A 21,383-nucleotide genomic window follows, 5' to 3' on the forward strand; every position below is an offset into this window, starting at 1 on the left:
ACTCCCACTAAGGCCAACTTTGAATGGTTGATATCTCAGGCTTATATATGCTGTGTGTGCAATAGCCTGGGGACGACATTACACCAATAAACACTTACCTACCAACCTAAAGAAATTGAAAGTGTCTTTCTTCTGGAACCAAGTTACATGTTCCTCAGTACACAAACATGCACACAACAAAAACTAGCCATACCGCTCACCCACTCCCAAGCTGAAAGATGAACAACAAAATGTTGGCGCCATTGTAACAGGTTGTAATCAAGACCTGGTTTCCAGCATGGTAACAGAGCCCCACCAGTTTTGAGCCCCACCTGTTTAGCTATAGCTAATTGGTTTGTTTTTTGCCTGTTTTGCATGTTATATTGGCATTAATATGTGTCACATATCAGTTTGCAAACAATGTAAAAATCTAATAATAATTGAGTTAATAAAGCCGCATACAAACATGGTCTCTTTTTTGCTTTCTTGAGTAAGGCAGCTCCAAAATGCAGGTGTTTCAGCCCAGCTCAGTGCTTTCTGTGGTGGTGGTGCAGCCAGTGGAAAATACGGAGCATAGGGGTTGGTAATGTTCTCTAGTTGCGCAGTGATTGGCTCAGTGTTCTGTCACTCATGGGGTCACTACGTCACTGCATCATTTACGGGGAGAGCTCAAGAATTCAATCCCCTTGGATGCTGCCATAGAGTTACATTAGAAGTGCCCATCCAAGAAGGCTCAAGGTCATTGGCCACAGATAAAATGACGTCAAATCACGTTATACCTACAGTAGCTTTGATTGGACTGATCATGTCAACGTCATATTTTCTAAATCTTAACTAGCAAGCTAGCAGTCATCATCATGAATCAAGTCGACAATCTACTGGCAATTCCTTTTAAATCCTTGTCATATGAAGAGAAATTATGAAGAGAAATTATAGAGAAAATGTATCGGTGCTCATTGGCCGTTGGACATAAACATTACACAACAAGTTGGAAATCGCAAATTCAACAATTAGTGGTTTGGAAGGAATCAGTGGCTAACTGCAAGCAATGCAAAGCAATCACTAGCCTGCTATTCAGTGGAGTGGATGTGTGGTCCAAATCTGGGTTTAAGGGTCTCTTTTCCAAGCTTAAAACAATAAATATTCAACATTGGTCATGCTGTCAATCCAGCATGACTTCTGCCGCTTTCAAAACAACTGGAAACTCGTAACTGGGAATCTCAGACTTCAGTGAGTTCAAGACAACTGGAAACTCGTAACTGGGAATCTCAGACTTCATTGAGTTCAAGACAACTGGGAACTCTGAAAAAAACGAGCTCCGACTGGTAAAATATGTTTTGAACGGTCATCCAACTCGGAATTCCAAGTCAGGAACTCTGGCCTCTTTTTAGAAGTCCGACCTGAAGATCACTAACATGATTCGACCATGTTTTTTTCCAAGTTCCCAGTTGTCTTGAAAGCACCATAAATCCAGAGATGGCCAGACTTTGATGACAAAGTTTGATGACAAAATTTGCCCACAAAGGACAACCGCACCACCTTCCTGTTCAAGTGAGCACAGCACAACAAGGTGAGTCCAAAAATGTATTGTATGCTGCTGCATAAATGATGTAATATGCCAAGGAGATAAGTATACTGTAGGTAAGGTTGGACTATTCCAAATCATATTGGTTCTGACACACATACACAAACGCAACCTTTACAGGTCCATCAACCCATGTAAATACCTCTCACACTCTACAGTAACCCGTGTATCATAAGAGAACTTTCATAAATCAGCAGAACGTTAATAACCTATTTATTGACACTTTATGTAGTGTCCTGTAGTACTTTGTTTGAAGTGAGACAACTTCGGTCATTCATAACACATCCGTAAAGACTCTATATTGAATGACGCTGTACTTAATTTAAAGTCAGACCCCTTTGGTCATTTATAACACATACATAAATGCCTTGTATCATATGACACTGTACTTACTATAAAGTCAGACACCTTTGGTCATTCATAAGACATACATAAAGGCTTAATGATGTAAACACAAATGTATTAACACTTAGGGAATTATCACTAACAGCTAAAACAAATAAGCATTAAAAGACCTGTTTAAACCATACATTTAATTGTATTTGTAAATTTATAAAACAATCCAAATACATTGAAGTTTCAAAAACTCCAGCAATGCAATTACATTGAAGATTACACAGGGCTGTGAATAGTGTAGCTTGTCCTTGAGCTGGCGGACGAATGGTTCTTGCATCTTTTCCTGCTGGAGGTACTGCATGTTGGTTCCAACCGTAAAGTAACAACAAAGAAAGTTAGCAGGTCTGTTAGGAAATGCCTTTGTCACACCATCTGGATAAGGGCATTTCTGTGCTGTGCCAGAAACTCTAAATGGGAAGATGGGAAACACCATTCAAATCGTAATATTATATACCACTTTCATTTACAAATCTCATGACATGACTATGAGACATGGCTGTATCTAGGGGGATTTGTATTTAGCTGAGTCTGCTAGCTAGCTACTATATTTCGGCTAGTTAGCAATTGCTGTGAAGTCACCGAAATTATTTGAAATAACGATTGAGTTAGCTACAGTATGTAATCTAACTCAACACTTAACTACTACAACTAATTGACATTTAAATTACAATAAATAAAGGTTAACTTACTTGTTTTTCACTGTCCAGTTGAAGCACAAGTGGTGCATTTGATTTGTGAACTCATCACATGATCAGCGTCTCATCAGCAACACTAAAAAAGTATGTTAGGGTCACGGAATTTCGGAAGTTTTCAAAATAAAGGTCCCCCACGTAATAGTAGAAAAGTGTCAATAACCATTCATCATATATAAACAATTATTTTCTGAACATTAACAATAATTCATATTTGTTCAAATTTAAGTGACATTTACATTAAATTTGGGTTTTAAAACATGTTCCAAGGTAAAATAAATGTCCACAATGCGAATCACCTCCCCTAATTGGAGTAAACTAAACCTACACTACTTTTAATGCGGCACCCAGAATAGTTATTGCTCTAAGCCAATATGTCTCACTCTCCTTCTTGGTAATATAACCCTTACACAGCCTGGAGTCCCATTAAGCGCAAATGATAGTCCCACTAAGCGCAAACCAGATGGGATGGTGTATCGCTGCAGAATGCGGTGGTAGCCATGCTGGTTAAGTGTGCTTTGAATTCTAAATAAACCACTGATAGTGTCACCAGCAAAGCACACCCACACCATAACACCTCCTCCTTCATGCTTTATGGTGGGAAATACACAATGGTGTCCTTTAGTAGTGGTTTCTTAGCAGCAATTCAACCACGAACGTCTGATTCACGCAGTCTCCTCTGAACAGTTGATGTTGAGATGTGTCTATTACTTGAACTCTGTGAAGCATTTATTTGGGCTGCAAATTCTGAGGCTGGTAACTCTAATGAACTTATCCTCTGCAGCAGAGGTAACTCTGGGTCTTCCTTTCCTGTGGCGATCCTCATGAGAGCCAGCTTCATCATAGCACTTGATGGTTTTTGCGACTGCACTTGAAGAAACTTTCAAAGTTCTTGACATTTTCTGGATTGTCTTAAAGTAATGATAGAATGTCGTTTCTCTTTGCTTATTTGAGCTGTTCTTGCCATAATATGGACTTGGCCTTTTACCAAATAGGGCTATCTTCTGTATACCACCCCTACCTTGTCACAACACAACTGATTGGCTCAAACGCATTCCACAAATTAACTTTTAACAAGGCACACCTGTTAATTGAAATGCATTCCAGGTGACTACCTCATGAAGCTGGTTGAGAGAATGCCAAGAGTGTGCAAAGCTTTCATCAAGGCAAAGGGTGGCTACTTTGAAGAATCTCAAATAGAAAATATATTTTGATTTGTTTAACACTTTGCAAAGAAAAAGCCATATCTCAGACTGCCCATGTTAATCTTTTCTTTTTATTGGCCAGTCTGATATATGTATTTTTCTTTGCAACTCTGCCTAGAAGGTCAGCATCCCGGAGTCGCCTCTTTACTATTGACGTTGAGACTGGTGCTTTGCGGGTACTATTTAATGAATCTGTCAGTTAAGGACCTGTGAGTCGCCTGTTTCTCAAATTGCTTTTCTTTAGAAAACAAGGACATTTCTAAGTGACCCCAAACTTTTGAATGGTAGTGTATGTACTCCAGCTCTGTCAGGAGGAATGTGTCAAAATTCACCAAACTTATTGTGGGAAGCTTGTGGAAGGCTACCGAAACGTTTGACCCAAGTGAAACAATTAAAAGGCAATGCTACCAAATACTAATTGAGTGTATGTAAACTTCTGACCCACTGGGAATGTGATGAAAGAAATTAAAGGTGAAATAAGTAATTCTCAAATAAAATAAAATAAAATAAAATTGAATTGGCCACATGCGCCGAATACAACAGGCTGCCTGCTCCTGGACACGCTGCTTGGTCTTGGTATGGTGGGTTTTTCTGTCACGATCGTCAGGGTAAGGAGTAGACCAAGGCGCAGCGTGAGAAACAAACATGACTTTAATTAGTTAAAGCGTCAAAATACAAAACAAAACACGACTCGTGACAGAAAAACCCACCATACCAAGACCAAGCAGCGTGTCCAGGAGCAGGCAGCCTGGACGTGGGAGCAGATCTTGGACGGGCAGGGGTCCTGGACCTGGGAGGAAATCCTGGCCGGGATGGATCGCCGGCCATGGAGTGAGACGGTGGAGGCGCGCCGTAGAGAGGAGCTACGGCGTGATCAGGGTCGTCGTCGGACGGTCGTGAGGCAACCCCAGAAATTTTTTAGGGGGGGGGCACACGGCATGGACGACGGGGCTGACGGAGGAGAAAAGGGGGCGGATCCAGAAGGCCACCAGGCCAGGGGTACACCGCCCTGTACGTCCTGTGCGGATGCCTCACACAGAGTGTGTGAGGGTAGGCATTCAGCCAGGACGGGTGGTGGCCGCTATTCACTCCAGGCCTCCTATCCGTCTCCACAGCCCGGTTCGGCCTGTCCCTGCTCCACGCACCAAGCCTACGGTGTGCGTCGACAGCCCAGCCCGGCCTGTCCCTGCTCCACGCACTAAACCTACGGTGCGCGTCGCCAGCCCGGTCCGGCCTGTCCCTGCTCCACGCACCAAGCCTACGGTGTGCGTCGACAGCCCAGCCCGGCCTGTCCCTCTTCCACGCACCAAGCCAGGGGTGCGAGTCGTCAGCCTGGTAAGGCCCGTTCCTCCTCCACGCACAAAGCCAGGGGTGCGCGTCGTCAGCCTGGTAAGGCCCGTCCCTCCTCCACGCACCAAGCCAGGGGTGCGAGTCGTCAGCCTGGTAAGGCCCGTTCCTCCTCCACGCACCAAGCCAGGGGTGCGAGTCGACAGCCTGGTAAGGATCGCTCCTGTTAAGTCCAGTCCTGCTCCAGCCGGCGGGGCCAGACTGGACCAGGGGCACTATGGGGGGTGTATTGGAGGGTGGTGGTCAAGGCCGGAGCCAGAACCGCCGCCGAGGAGGTATGCCCGCCCAGCCCTCCCCTGGTTTGTTTAGTTGAGGCGCGGTCGCAGTCCGCGCCTTTAGGGGGGGTACTGTCACACCCTGGCTCTGGGACTCATTATGTTGAGCCAGGGTGTGTTCATTTCTATGTGTTCTGTTTCTATGTTGGGTGTTCTAGGTTGTGTTTTTCTATGTTTGCCTGTGTGACTCCCAATCAGAGGCAACGAGTGTCAGCTGTAGGCTGGTTGTCTCTGATTGGGAGCCATATTTAAACTGTATGTTTTTCCCTTTAGCTTGGTGGGTTTTTGTTCCGTGTTCGGTCATTGATACCGTGGACGTCACGAGTCGTGTTTTGTTTTGTATTTTGACGCTTTAACTAATTAAAGTCATGTTTGTTCATCACGCTGCGCCTTGGTCTACTCCTTACCTCGACCTTGACACTCTGGTCAGATGAGATTAAAATTGAGCTTTTTGGCCATCCAGGAAAATGTCTGGCGCAAACCCAACACCTCTCATCACCTCGAGAACACCATGTTTTTCATCGGCATGGACTGGGAAACCGGTCAGAATTGAAGGAATGATGGATGGCGCTAAATACAGGGAAGGGGGTGAATAGTTATAAACGCTCAAGTTTTCTGTTTTTTTGTCTTATTTCTTGTTTGTTTCACAATAAAAAAAATATTCCATCTTCAAAGTGGTAGGCATGTTATGTAAATCAAATTATACAAACCCCGAAAAAATCCATTTTAATTCCAGGTTGTAAGGCAACAAAATAGGAAAAATGCCAAGGGGGGTGAATACTTTCGCAAGCCACTTTACATGTGACTCAGATGTGTCACCAAGCTAACAACAAACGTTCCCACAACTTTAGAGAACGTTCCCTTAAGAGTCTCATTAGGTCATTACATACAGTGGGGAGAACAAGTGTTTGATACACTGCCGATTTTGCAGGTTTTCCTACTTACAATGCATGTAGAGGTCTGTAATTTTTATCATAGGTACACTTCAACTGTGAAAGACGGAATCTAAAACAAAAATCCAGAAAATTACATTGTATGATTTTTAAGTAATTAAATTGCATTTTATTGCATGACTTAAGTATTTGATACATCAGAAAAGCAGAACTTAATATTTGGTACAGAAACCTTTGTTTGCAATTACAGAGATCATACGTTTCCTGTAGGTCTTGACCAGGTTTGCACACACTGCAGCAGGGATTTTGGCCCACTCCTCCATACAGACCTTCTCCAGATCCTTCAGGTTTCGGGGCTGTCGCTGGGCAATACGGACTTTCAGCTCCCTCCAAAGATTTTCTATTGGGTTCAGGTCTGGAGACTGGCTAGGCCACTCCAGGACCTTGAGATACTTCTTACGGAGCCACTCCTTAGTTGCCCTGGCTGTGTGTTTCGGGTCGTTGTCATGCTGGAAGACCCAGCCACGACCCATCTTCAATGCTCTTACTGAGGGAAGGAGGTTGATGTCCAAGATCTCGCGATACATGGCCCCATCCATCCTCCCCTCAACACGGTGCAGTCGTCCTGTCCCCTTTGCAGAAAAGCATCTCCAAAGAATGATGTTTCCACCTCCATGCTTCACGGTTGGGATGGTGTTCTGGGGGTTGTACTCATCCTTCTTCTTCCTCCAAACACGGCGAGTGGAGTTTAGACCAAAAAGCTCTATTTTTGTCTCATCAGACCACATGACCTTCTCCCATTCCTCCTCTGGATCATCCAGATGGTCATAGGCAAACTTCAGATGGGCCTGGACATGCGCTGGCTTGAGCAGGGGGACCTTGCGTGTGCTGCAGGATTTTAATCCATGATGGCGTAGTGTGTTACTAATGGTTTTCTTTGAGACTGTGGTCCCAGCTCTCTTCAGGTCATTGACCAGGTCCTGCCATGTAGTTCTGGGCTGATCCCTCACCTTCCTCATGATCATTGATGCCCCACGAGGTGAGATCTTGCATGGAGCCCCAGACCGAGGGTGATTGACTGTCATCTTGAACTTCTTCCATTTTCTAATAATTGCGCCAACAGTTGTTGCCTTCTCACCAAGCTGCTTGCCTATTGTCCTGTAGCCCATCCCAGCCTTGTGCAGGTCTACAATTTTATCCCTGATGTCCTTACACAGCTCTCTGGTCTTGGCCATTGTGGAGAGGTTGGAGTCTGTTTGATTGAGTGTGTGGACAGGTGTCTTTTATACAGGTAACGAGTTCAAACAGGTGCAGTTAATACAGGTAATGAGTGGAGAACAGGAGGGCTTCTTAAAGAAAAACTAACAGGTCTGTGAGAGCCGGAATTCTTACTGGTTGGTAGGTGATCAAATACTTATGTCATGCAACAGTTGAGTGGTTTAAGGGGAAACATTTAAATGTCTTGGAAAGGCCTAGTCAAAGCCCAGACCTCAATCCAATTGAGAATCTTTGGTATGACTTAAAGATTGCTGTACACCAGCGGAACCCATCCAACTTGAAGGAATAGTTATGCACGCTCAAGTTTTCTGTTGTTTTGTCTTATTTCATGTTTGTTTCACACAAAGTGGTAGGCAAGTTGTGTAAATCAAATGATACAAACCCCCCCAAAATTCATTTTAATTCCAGGTTGTAAGGCAACAAAATAGGAAAAATGACAAGTGTGGTGAATACTTTTGCAAGCCACTGTATTTCTACAAGTTGATTGGAGTCCAACTGTTGTCAATTCAATTGATTGGACATGATTTGGGAAGGCACACACCTGTCTTATAAGGTCCCAAACTTGACAGTGCATATCAGAGCACAAACCAAGCCATGAGGTCGAAGGAATTGTCCGTAGAGCTCCGAGACAGGATTGTGTCGGCACAGATCTGGGGAAGGGTACCAAAAGATTTCTCAAGTTCCTCAAGAACACAGTGGCCTCCATCATTCTAAAATGGAAGAAGTTTGGAAACACAAAGACTCTTCCTAGAGCTGGCCTTCCGGCCAAACTGAGCAATCAGGGGAGAAGGGCCTTGGTCAGAGAGGAGACCAAGAACCCGATGGTCACTCTGACAGAGATCCAGAGTTCTTCTGTGGAGATGGGAGAACCTTCCAGAAGGACAACCATCTCTGCAGCACTCCACCAATCAGGCCTTTATGGTAGAGTGGCCAAACGGAAGCCACTCCTCAGTAAAAGGCACATGACAGCCTGCTTTGATTTTGCCAAAAGGCACCTAAAGGACTCTCAGACTATGAGAAACAAGATTCTCTGGTCTGTGATGAAACCAAGATTGAACTCTTTGGCCTGAATGCCAAGCGTCACATCTGGAGGAAACCTAGCACCATCCCTACGGTGAAGAATTATGGTGGCAGCATCATGCTGTGGGGATGTTTTTCAGGGGCAGGGACTGGGAGACTAGTCAGGATCGAGGGAAAGATGAACGGAGCAAAGTACAGAGAGATCCGTGATGAAAACCACTGAGCACTCAGGACCTCAGACTGGGGTGAAGGTTCACCTTCCAACAGGACAACGACCCTAAGCACACAGCCAAGACAATGCCGGAGTTGCTTCTGGACAAGTCTCTGAATATTCTTGAGTGGCCCAGCCAGAGCCCAGAGCTCTGGAGAGACCTGAAAATAGCTGTGCAGCGATGCTCCCCATCCAACCTGACAGAGCTTGAGAGGATCTGCAGAGAAGATTGGGAGAAACCCCAAATACATGTGTGCCAAGCTTGTAGCGTCAAAACCAAGAAGACACGAGGCTGTAATCGCTGTCAAAGGTGCTTCAACAAAGTACTGAGTAAAGGGTCTGAATACATATGTAAATATATCTTTCAGTTTTTTTATTTTTATAAATTTGCTAACATTTCTATAAACCTGTTTTTGCTTTGTCATTATGAGGTATTGTGTTTCTATTGATGAGGGAAAAAAACAATTTAATCCATTTTAGAAGAAGGCTGTAAAGTAACAAAATGTGGAAAGGATGAAGACAATTACATTGATGGAAGCTACAATCTATCTGCAATATCAAATCAAATTGTATTTGTCACATACACGTGTTTAGCATATGTTATTGCGGGTGTAGCTTGTGCTTCTAGCTCCGACTGTGCGGTAATATCTAACTAGTAATATCTAACAATTTCACAACATATACCCAATACACACAAATCTAGTAAGGAATGGAATTTAAGAATATATACATATATGGACAAGCAATGACAGAGCGGCATGGACTAAGATACAGTAGAATATTATAGAATAGAATACAGTATATACATATGAGATGAGTAGTGCAAGATATGTAAACATTATTGATGTGACTAGTGTTCCATTTCTTAAAGTGGCCAGTGATTTCAATAGGCAGCAGCAGCCTCTAATGTGCTAGTGATGGCTATTTAACAGTCTGATGGCCTTGAGATAGAAGCTGTTTTTCATTCTCTCGGTCCCAGCTTTGATGCACCTGTACTGACCTCGCCTTCTGGATGATAGCGGGGTGAACAGACAGTGGCTCGGATGGTTGATGTCCTTGATTATCTTTTTGGCCTTCCTGTGACATCGGGTGCTGTAGGGTCTTGGAGGGCGGGTAGTTTGCCCCCAGTAATACGTTCGGCAGACCGCACCTCCCTCTGGAGAGCCCTGCGGTTGCGGGCGGTGCAGTTGCCGTACCAGGCGGTGATGCAGCCCGACAGGATGCTCTCAATTGTGCATCTGTAAAAGTTTTTGAGGGTTTTAGGTGCCAAGCCAAATTTCTAAATATTAAACTTGATCTACCCCCTAAATGTTTTTACTAAAATAATAATAATTTGTAGGGAATACTCAGTAGGGTCTGTAGAATGTATATATGGTGTCATTTAATGGGGCTCTGAATAATACGGAGTGTTTCTGGCCTTTTACTCCACCCATTCCATTGGCGGCCAAATCACATCACATACTGTATGTGCTTACTGCACAACAGAACATCTGCTAACCAAACAATAGTGCTCACTGAAATAAAGGAAAACTACACTCAAAACTCTTAAGTTTCTTTGATTTTTCCCAGACCTCAAAAGTCATGCCCTGATGTGGTTTAAGCATTGATGTGAACACAGACATTTTTTTATTTATTTTTCTATTACAAAAGTGTGAGAAAACTAGGGGAAACCAGAAAAAATGGGGGAAAAACACGAAACCTGGAAAAACAAGACCAAGAAAACGGAATTTGGGAAAAAAACAGAAATAGGCTAAACATAAAAACGGATTTTAAAAGGCCCTACCAAAGTTTTTTTGTTGCATTTTACAGTTTAGAGTGTGTGTCATCCTGCAGCACATTATTTTGGAAGAAGTTGAGGTCAGGCTCAATATTGACTATGCACCCAAGAGGGAAAGAGGTTGGGCCATCCTAGAAATGTTTTAGTGATATATAATATATCAAATTTAGCAGACACTTTCATCCAAACCAATTTAGAGTCATACGTGAATGCATTTTTAAGTATGGGTGTTCCCGGGAATCGAACCTAATATCCTGGCATTGCAATGCTCTTCCAAGATGCATGACAGGGTTTTAAATGCTTTGTGAAGCCTGAATTTAATAGAATTTATAAGGCCTTTATTAAGTGGTGCATATGCCACACTTTATAAAGCACAGATTTATGTCATATTTGACGTAGTGGGTTATGTCACATTTGACATTGGTGGTTATGTCACATAATTATGCCACATTTATGAACCCTTTATAAAGCATGACATACAGTTATAGATGATTTGTAACACATTTGTGTATTGTTCATGACAGCTTTATGAAGGCTTTATGAAGCCTTTTTAAGCTGCACATCATTTAATGCAGGACCAAAATAAACAAACAAACAGGCAAATATAGCCTACAAGCGGATTCAGCGCCACGGACAGCGATCGGTATTCCTTAGATTTGAGAGTTAGGTCCTACAGAGCAAAAACAATAAGCAGTAGTGTGGATTTCAAGAAGACAATGGAGCGATGCTCAGCTATATAGAATTAATAAATACTGATAATTTATTAGAGGTAGTGGAAATGTGTTCATAATTTGTGCTCAAGGGGTAATTCTACATATTCCCATCTTTCAATGAGAAACTGATCTTAATTAGATCAGTTAGTGGTGTAACTGTTGCCAAATAATGACATGAACATATATTGCTAAGAATGGGAGAGTAGTGTGACTCCCCTAGCGGGTCTCAAACCCAGGCCAACAGCACCAATGACAAACGTTCTGACCACTGTCCCAATAAGAGATATCCCTAGGTCATGTGCTTATTGGGCCATTATAGTTAGGCTCTGTCCAGAAGCAAATCCTAACCCCTTCTCCCTAGGCACTTGTGTAGATCAGAAACAACTGGATAGGTGTAAGCAATAGGGTGAATGCACTTTGAAGTAAATCTCAGCTCTGTAAGTACACTCATGAAAAACTATGTTATTGATCATAGTGATTCAGGAGTAACATTAAAATAGGGTTATATGCCCCACCAATATTAGAAAACTATACAAAAAGCCTTTAAAAATATGTAATAAATCAATCTAATCAATGATTAGAGAATAGTCAGATTAACTGATAACTGGCACAGACATTGTGGCATAGCAGGAAGATTGGAATGCCGTGAACCAAGAGGTTTTAAATTCAAAATTCAAATCCCAGTGGAGGACATGTTGAATAATAATTTCTGTATAAATGAACATGCACAATGTAATCATGTACCTATGTCAAAGTGTGTCAAATATGTAAGTTGAAAACGCTGTATGTTAAAAGCATTGTCTGTGTGTGAGTTTCCCTAACCTTGCCAACAAACAAAGAGCGGGCGGCAGGTAGCTTAGTGGTTAAGAGCGTTGTGCCAGTAACCGAAAGCTTGCTGGTTCTAATCCCCGAGCCGACTAGGTGAAAAATCTGCCGATGTGCCCTTGAGCAAGGCACTTAACCCTAATTGCTCCTGTAAGTCGCTCTGGATAAGAGCGTCTACTAAATGACAACAACAACAAAGAGCTGTGAATAGATCAATTGTTCACCAATCAGAGCCTTGATGGGCTTGGAGAATGTTGCTTTGGGACCATCAAGAGACATCCTGATACAAAGGAATGTTCTTGCAACGTTCCCATGAAATGTGTCTACAACATTAATATCTTATATTCTGAGAACATGGCAACCATGTTCTGTGTATGTTTGGTGGGACGTTGTTGGAATATTATCCTAACGCACAGAATACTGGATAGAAAACTGAAAAGTGTCTAAAACATTAATCTTACACAGTGTACAAAACATTATGAACACCTGCTCTTTCCATGACATAGACTGACCAGGTGAATCCAGGTGAAAGCTATGATCCCTTATTGTTGTCACTTGTTAAATCCACTTCAGTCAGTGTAGATGAAGGGAAGTAGACAGGTTCAAGAAGGATCTTTAAGCCTTGAGACAGTTGAGACATGGATTGTGTATGTGTGCCATTCAGAAGGTGAATGGGCAAGAGAAAAGATGTATATGCCTTTGAACGGGGTATGGTAGTAGGTGCCAGGCGCAACGGTTTATGTCAAGGACTGCAACACAGCTGGCTTTTTCAGTCTCAACAGTTTCCCATGTGTATCAAGAATGGTCCACCACCGAAAGGACATCCAGCCAACTTGACACAACTGTGGGAAGCATTGGAGTCAACATGGACCAGCATCCCTGTGGAACGCTTTCGACACCTTGTAGAGTCCATGCCCCAAATAATTAATGTTTTGTACACTCAGTGTTTATTCTGAGAACATGGTAACCATGTTCTGTGTATGTTTGGTGGGACATTGATGGAATATTCTCTTAACCATTAGAAAACTGGACACCGGAATGTTCTTGCAACATTCCCATGAAACGTGTCTAGAACATTCATATTGAATATTCTGAGAACATGGTTTGACATTATGGGAATGGTCTCTTGGAAACAGTACTTGCACGTCACTGGAACATTCCTATGAAAATGTTATGTAATGACCTAATGAGACTCTTAAGGGAACGTTCTCTAAAGTTGTGGGAACGTTTGTTGTTAGCTTGGTGACACATCTGAGTCACATGTGGTCCTGTGTAGCTCAGCTGGTAGAGCACGGCGCTTGTAACGCCAAGGTAGTGGGTTCGATCCCCGGGACCACCCATACACAAAAAAATGTATGCACGCATGACTGTAAGTCGCTTTGGATAAAAGCGTCTGCTAAATGGCATATTATTATTATTACATGTACAGTGGCTTGCGAAAGTATACACCCCCCTTGGCATTTTTCCTATTTTGTTGCCTTACAACCTGGAATTAAAATTGATTTTTTGGGGGGTTTGTATCATTTGATTTACACAACATGCCTACCACTTTGAAGATGGAAATTATTTTTTATTGTGAAACAAACAAGAAATAAGACAAAAAAACAGAAAACTGTGTGCATAACTATTCACCCCCCCCCCCCCCCCAAAGTCAATACTTTGTAGAGCCACCATTTGCAGCAATTACAGCTGCAAGTCTCTTGGGGTATGTCTCTGTAAGCTTGGCACATCTAGCCACTGGGATTTTTGCCCATTCTTCAAAGCAAAACTGCTCCAGCTCCTTTTTTTTAATTTATTTTTTTATTTCACCTTTATTTAACCAGGTAAGCCAGTTGAGAACAGGTTCTCATTTACAACTGCGACCTGGCCAAGATAAAGCAAAGCAGTGCAATAAAAACAACACAGAGTTACATATGGGGTAAAAAACATAAAGTCAAAAATACAACAGAAAATATATATACAGTGTGTGCAAATGTAGCAAGTTATGGAGGTAAGTGGATGGGTTCCGCTGTTGTACAGCAATCTTTAAGTCATACCACAGATTCTCAATTGGATTGAGTTCTGGGCTTTGTCTAGGCCATTCCAAGACATTTAAATATTTCCCCTTAAACCACTCAAGTGTTGCTTTAGCAGTATGCTTAGGGTCATTGTCCTGCTGGAAGGTGAACCTCCGTCCCGGTCTCAAATCTCTGGAAGACTGAAACAGGTTTCCCTCAAGAATTTCCCTGTATTTAGCGCCATCCATCATTTCTTCAATTCTGACCAGTTTCATGATACTGCCACCACCATGCTTCACTGTGGGAATGGTGTTTTCGGGGTGATGAGAGGTGTTGGGTTTGCGCCAGACATAGCGTTTTTCTGGATGGCCAAAAAGCTAAATTTTAGTCTCATCTGACCAGAGTACCTTCTTCCATATGTTTGGGGAGTCACCCACATGCCTTCTGGCGAACACCAAACGTGTTTGCTTATTTTTTTATTCAAGCAATGTCTTTTTTCTGGCCACTCTTCTGTAAAGCCAAGCTCTGTGGAGTTTACGGCTTAAAGTGGTCATATGGACAGATACTCCAATCTCTGCTGTGGAGCTTTGCAGCTCCTTCAGGGTTATCTTTGGTATCTTTGCTGCCTCTTTGATTAATGCCCTCCTTGCCTGGTCCGTGAGTTTTGGTGGGGGGCCCTCTCTTGGCAGACTTGTTGTGGTACCATATTCTTTCAATTTTTTAATAATGGATTTAATGGTGCTCCGTGGGATGTTCAAAGTTTCTGATCTTTTTTTATAACCCAACCCTGATCTGTACTTCTCCACAACTTTTTCCCTGACCTGTTTGGAGAGCTCCTTGGTCTTCATGGTGTCGCTTGCTTGGTGTTGCCCCTTGCTTAGTTGTGTTGCAGACTCTGGGTCCTTTCAGAACAGGTGTATATATACTGAGATCATGTGACAGATCATGTGACACTTAGATTGCACACGGGTGGACTTTATTTAACTAATTGTGTGACTTCTGAAGTTCACCAATTTGGACTATTTTGTGTATGTCCATTACATGAAATCCAAATAAAAATCCATTTAAATTACAGGTTGTAATGCAACGAAATACGAAAAATGCCAAGGGGGATGAATACTTTTGCAAGGCACTGTATACGTTATTCGACATGTTACAAAACATCCAGTAGCGCTTAGATGATATTACATTCCTACGGTGCTGTGTATGCGATCTTCACCCATGACCATAATTGTGATTTCTCCCTGGTCCCCCTTCTGTCTAAACCCCAGACGGTAGTAGCACGCTTCACCGCCCCCAGCCGTTACCGCCGTCCACCATTCACCAGGGAGGGCTGTCGGTCGGGGACAGCGGCTCGGCCTACGGCCTGTCGTCCAACCGCCACGGCTTCTCCAGCTGCTCCGACTCCGTCATCAACAGCCTCTCCCCACAGGTAGGTGCTTGGGGTCAAAGGGCGGCATGTCGGGGTGTGTGTGTGTATATGTGTGTGGTGGTGTTATTCCTCTGCTCTGAAGATGTGTGTGGGTACAAGTCGCATTGGCGTGTCTGTGAGTGGCATTCTGCCGTACTGAGAAACATATCTGTAACATTTGTATAAGAACGACACAGTTTTTCCCACTTCCCACTAAAATTACACAATCTTGTGTGGTAAAGAAAATGAATATTCTTCTTACACCGCCACAAGGCAAGTGTAGATTGATATGCAGTTGACTTCCTCCTTGTCCCAATGTTTGTTAGGATCTCTAACAACTGTTATCATTGTTCATTGATTACATACAGTAAGTCCAAAACATACATTCTCGCAACTAGGAGAAGACTTGTGTGTTTATTGTACCTCTGTAACACAGTTTCTGCTTTTGATGGATGCCCAGTGTCTTGTCTCTGATTAAGAGGGTCTCCTGCGGCATCGACTATACAGTGAAACAAGTATTTGATCCCCTGCTGATTTTGTACGTTTGCCCACTGACAAAGAAATGATCAGTCTATAATTTTAATGGTAGGTTTATTTGAACAGTGAGAGACAGAATAACAACAACAAAATCCAGAAAAACGCATGTCAAAAATGTTATGAATTGATTTGCATTTTAATGAGGGAAATAAGTATTTTACCCCTCTGCAAAACATAACTTAGTACTTGGTGGCAAAACCCTTGTTGGCAATCACAGAGGTCAGACGTTTCTTGTAGTTGGCCACCAGGTTTGCACACATCTCAGGAGGGATTTTGTCCCACTCCTCTTTGCAGATCTTCTCCAAGTCATTAAGTTTTCGAGGCTGACATTTGGCAACTCGAACCTTCAGCTCCCTCCACAGATTGCTATGGGATTAATGTCTGGAGACTAGCTAGGCCACTCCAGGACCTTAATGTGCTTCTTCTTGAGCCACTCCTTTGTTGCCTTGGCCATGTGTTTTGGGTCATTGTCATGCTGAAATACCCATCCACGACTGTCACGAGAATTTCTATCTCTAATTAATCAAACTTAATGCTCTGAATAATTCCCAGAGGGTGTAAATTCTCTGGTTTAATCATGAATTAAACAAAGGTCCGCAACCAGCAAGAATTCTCTGTATTTTTAATCATGGAGAGCTCTGGCGCCAAAAAAACATACATACAGCTTTTATATCCCTTGACACACAAAGGCACTTTGCTCCGCCCACCTTTAAACCGTTTCTTAGTCCCCTTCACCCTGGAATGCTTTCAACAGTTTCTAACTCCCCCCCCCCCCCCTCTGTTAGTGGGTTGACACTACATTATAACTCTAACACCTCACACATTTATACTGTATTTGGGGTGAAATCCTTTAGTCATTATTCTTAAAATACAAATTAATCTATCAATCCACCCCTTTGACTAAATGTTTTCACATTCAGGATAAATGTATTTACAAGCATGATTAATCTCAGAGATTACGTCAGAACTAATAAACATTTCATCCAATGGCGGTCTTTCAGGGTCAAAATCCTCGTCATCCACCAAGTTTGAAGGATCGTTTTTCACATTCCCCTGGTCAGAGTCCGGAGTCGGTCCATCTCTCATCATTGTTGAGATACTGCATTTCACCAACTCCTTACTCACCAATCCTCGGACACAGGGAACAAGACAACAACCACATAATACAAGAATACCCATACAAACACTGACCGCCCCTAAGATGGTGGCTGCTATGGTTTTCCATTTACCAAACATTTAATCAAACCACCCTATCCACGATGTACTAACTTCTGAGTTCTCAGTTCATTCTTCACTTAGTGCAGTTAATTCTGCAAGAGCTCTGGTGACTGTCCCATCCAGTGTGGTGTTGTTAGGGATAAATGTGCAACAATGGCTTATCATTCTATAGACACCGGCCCTTTGTGCCTGATCTAGAGCCAACCTCTTTTACTAAGTCATGAGTGGGATGGCGGATAATTTCGGAGATCCCTTTTTCTGCATCCCTAGTCCCACCAATAAATCGTTGTTGGTCGTAATAGATATAATTAATCCAATTCACAATTTTGTTTATTGTCACCCACCAAAAGAACGTGGTAGTAAACCCTTCCCCTAATTCTTTCATAGCTTGTTATCCATCCAATACCCCCCTTGGTATCCCAATCGCATCCATCTAAATAGGGCTATTCTCCTTCTTGTTAAAACTCCTCCTACGTCTGTTTAACCCTTTCCTTGGTTCCTGGTGACTAGTTCTAACTAGCTGAATCAGTAGAACCAGGGCGCACGTATCCAGCCACCCTTTTGGTATTCTCTGCCTTATACTGCCTTTACTGGCACACGCCCACCACACATCGGTTACAGGGGCTGTAAGGTTCAGAATTCTCTCCTGTGCTTCTGAACTCAAGTCAATCACATTACTACTATCTCCAATTGATAATTGGTGATGTCTTTGTTTCTCTTTACCCCCCATCTGGATGTTCAGTCCCGCCCAGTCTCATATTCCCGTCCCCAAGTGTGTTTAAATAGGAACAATCCGCCGTGGGGGCCGAACACGAATATAATGGGATTTTATAATCCCAAGTTGCTCCGGACTGGGCTGTGAGGGGAACGGCACCTCCGTACCTTCAGGCTCTGATCAGTCCCTACACCCAAACGAGGGCATTGCGTTCATCCACCTCTGGCCTGCTGGCTCCCCTTCCTCTGCGGAAGCATAGTTCCCGCTCAGCCCAGTCAAAACTGTTCGCTGCTCTGGCACCCCAATGGTGGAACAAGCTCCCTCACGACGCCAGGACAGCGGAGTCACTCATCACCTTCAGGAGACATTTGAAACCCCACCTCTTTAAGGAATACCTGGGATAGGATAAAGTAATCCTTCTACCCCCCCCCCCCCCCCCCCCAAAAACAAACAAACAAAAAAAACAATTGTAAAGTGGTTATCCCACTGGCTATAGGGTGAATGCACCAATTTGTAAGTCGCTCTGGATAAGAGCGTCTGCTAAATGACGTAAATGTAAATGTAAATGCTTATTGACATGTACCCCACCTATTGGCTACGTCCCTAACCCTTATTTTGAATCCGACAGTCTGCCCTTCTCTGACTCCCATTTTGTAGGCCACTCGTCCTTGACGGTCAGTATGTCGGGTCGCTTCTCTTCTCTTTTACTTCTTAACAATGGTAAGGGCATAGCGTAATTGGTGGTGGATCTTGACATATCAAGACCATTGCCGAGACTATGATGCAGCTCAAGTTACCCCTATTCTCAAAAACCGCCAACCCTCTTCTGTCCTCAGTCTTTCTGCTTGGTATCACCCCATACTCACACCCTGAGAACACACTACAGTGATGATAGGTCGAGGTAGGGGATCTTTGTTAACCGGGGTTGATCCCCAGACCCTCTTGGTTCAGTTCTTCTCTCTAACTCTGCGTGTGTTCAGTGGTGCTTGTATGTGTTCTTACCTTTTTGCAGTGGGTAACGTGGACCCAGGTTGCTCTTTCTGCTATTCTAATGGCAAAGGCAGTGACCAATATAACCTGATAGGGCCCTTCCCAACAGGCCTTCTTTCAGTCTTTCTTCTTTAGGGACTGGATGCTCACCAGTCACCTGGTTAGATAGAGTGGGTCACCTTCTGCTTTAGTTAACCTGTGGGGCACAAAACCTCTGACATACCGCTCACATCAGTATTCTCTTTCTAGACTGTATCTAAAAAAATGTTTTTTTTTTAAAAGTATTTTGTCCTCTCCTTCGTATATTATTTAATCCTACCACTAGCCTCTTCCCCCCTCTTGACACATGGTTCTGCTCATGTGTCAATATTACCACCTACCTAAACAATCACTTAGGTAATATTGGTAATTTATCATCCAATTGCCATCCCTTATTTATTTTTGAGACTGTCCCTTGCTTCTTTATTGCTCCTCCCACTTCCTTTGTCTTTTATGGTGGCTAAATTTGACTTTCATTCAGTTCAGAATCAATAGTAATCCAATCAATCAATCTCTTATCTTGTAAAAACACTCATGTTTAGTTCAAACTCTGTTCTACCCCGGCTCTCCCGGGCTTGACCTGAAGACTGATGGTTGGACATGACAGGTCCATACTTAAATCTTTCAAGCCTAACACAAACCCCCCTTCATGCTGTAATCAATCAAGAAGATAGCAAAGGAGAGACAGGTTTTAGCCTGAACTCTGCTCAACCCTGGTGCCGCTCCCTTCACAATGTTTGATGAGAGACAAAAGACAGCCATGGATTGAAGTAAGAGCAAGCACTTTGACCCTAGGTCACCTAAGTCTTCTGCCTAGCAACAAATAATAAAAAAAACTCTATGTTCGTGATTAACCCTGTTATATCTAATAGCCCACTAAAAAAAACTCCCTCATCACCATCGTTAAATCACGACCAATGTCATATATCCCTCTTTACTCTCTACCATGTGGGTAAAATCCCTGTTATATGTAGGAAAAGCTAAGACTGTTTGGGAAGTGAGCAACTTTTTTCTCTTCATAAATTGTTCTTCCTCCTCAGAGTTCCAAATGATTTTACCATGGGCTGCCATTGCCTTCCCATAGATAAGATCACTTAAATTACCAGTATGCAGTACATAATGGAGTACCCAAGCTTTACAGCAGTCTATCATTCCCAAAAAGCTCATAATTCTTCATCTATTTCTGGACAGCTAGTCCCTATCTTAAATTATCCTATCCAGCTTCTTATTATTACTATCTTCCTGATCTTATTACTAAATCAATGATCTAGGCAATAGCTGTTTCGCATTAGATTGTGCCTTCCTCTGATTACTGCAGCTCATTGCATTAATTTAGTTTCAAATACCAACTTGTTGTTTATTAAAACATAATAAAAATGAAATGTAAATGACAACATTTGATAATATTTCAACTTACTTCTATCCCGTAAAAGTAATCCAAGATTAGTACAATTGACTAGCAACAGGTATCTTTCATTCAGGGAAAGCTCTCTCCCTCTTCTGTTATTTTAATGTTTCAAATCCTATTATTACCAAATTATAATCTTCTTCACACTTTTCACAGCACTATAAATTAGCCTTAATTTGATAAGAGTGTGCTCCTAATCTCAGCTCGTTTCCTGTATAAAAGACACTTGGGAGCCAGAAATCTTTCTGATTGAGAGGGGGTCAAATACCTATTTCCCTCACTAAAATGCAAATCAATTTATAACATTTTTGACATGCGTTTTTCTGGATTTTTTTGTTGTTATTCTGTCTCTCACTGTTCAAATAAACCTACCATTAATATTATAGACTGATCATTTCTTTGTCAGTGGGCAAAAGTACAAAATCAGCAGGGGAAACTACAGAAGATACCAATATCCTCTTGCTACAGGGGGATTTTGGATGATAATGTTTGACAATTATTTTAATCCCACATCCCTTATCCTCAAATCAAGTGAGAACGATTGTTCGACACATGGATTCTAAATTAATTAGAGTTTGAATTTAAAACCTACAACCATGTTAGACAAATCCTTCGCTCAACTCAGTAGGCACTACAGGGAAACAACTAATACGAAGATATGTTAGAAAATAAAATACATAATCACACTAAACTAATGAGGCTTTTCACAGAATTGTCGATTGTGTGTACCGACATCACTTTCGGAATTACAGGATGTCTCTGTCAAAGCACTCTTTCCTAATGCATTGTAACTGATACAAATATGGCTTAGCTACCCAAGACAAACTTCCATAGACAGACTATTTCATGGGGAATGACGTAGGGATTCAGTA

The 21,383-nt window shown here is 42.5% G+C and overlaps 1 protein-coding gene and 1 long non-coding RNA gene across 2 annotated transcripts in view; one reads left to right on the forward strand and one right to left on the reverse strand.

Annotated features, from left to right (window-relative positions):
* LOC311149995 (paired box protein Pax-7-like) overlaps positions 1-21,383 on the forward strand; it is a gene marked incomplete at both ends in the record, with an annotated part of 204,542 nt that overhangs the window by 94,330 nt on the left and 88,829 nt on the right. Inside the window, one exon of the mRNA XM_084187229.1 lies at positions 15,465-15,625. Coding sequence (XP_084043355.1) covers positions 15,465-15,625 — 161 coding nt within the window. The remainder of the gene's footprint in view (positions 1-15,464; positions 15,626-21,383) is intronic.
* On the reverse strand, positions 2,079-2,715 carry LOC311149996. The gene is made up of 2 exons (XR_014615063.1): positions 2,650-2,715; positions 2,079-2,367 (listed from the first exon to the last, which is right to left on the reverse strand). It is a non-coding gene; the product is annotated as an uncharacterized lncRNA (long non-coding RNA).

The sequence above is a fragment of the Coregonus lavaretus genome, assembly GCF_964263955.1.
Source record: "Coregonus lavaretus genome assembly, chromosome: 22".
NCBI lineage: Eukaryota > Metazoa > Chordata > Actinopteri > Salmoniformes > Salmonidae > Coregonus > Coregonus lavaretus.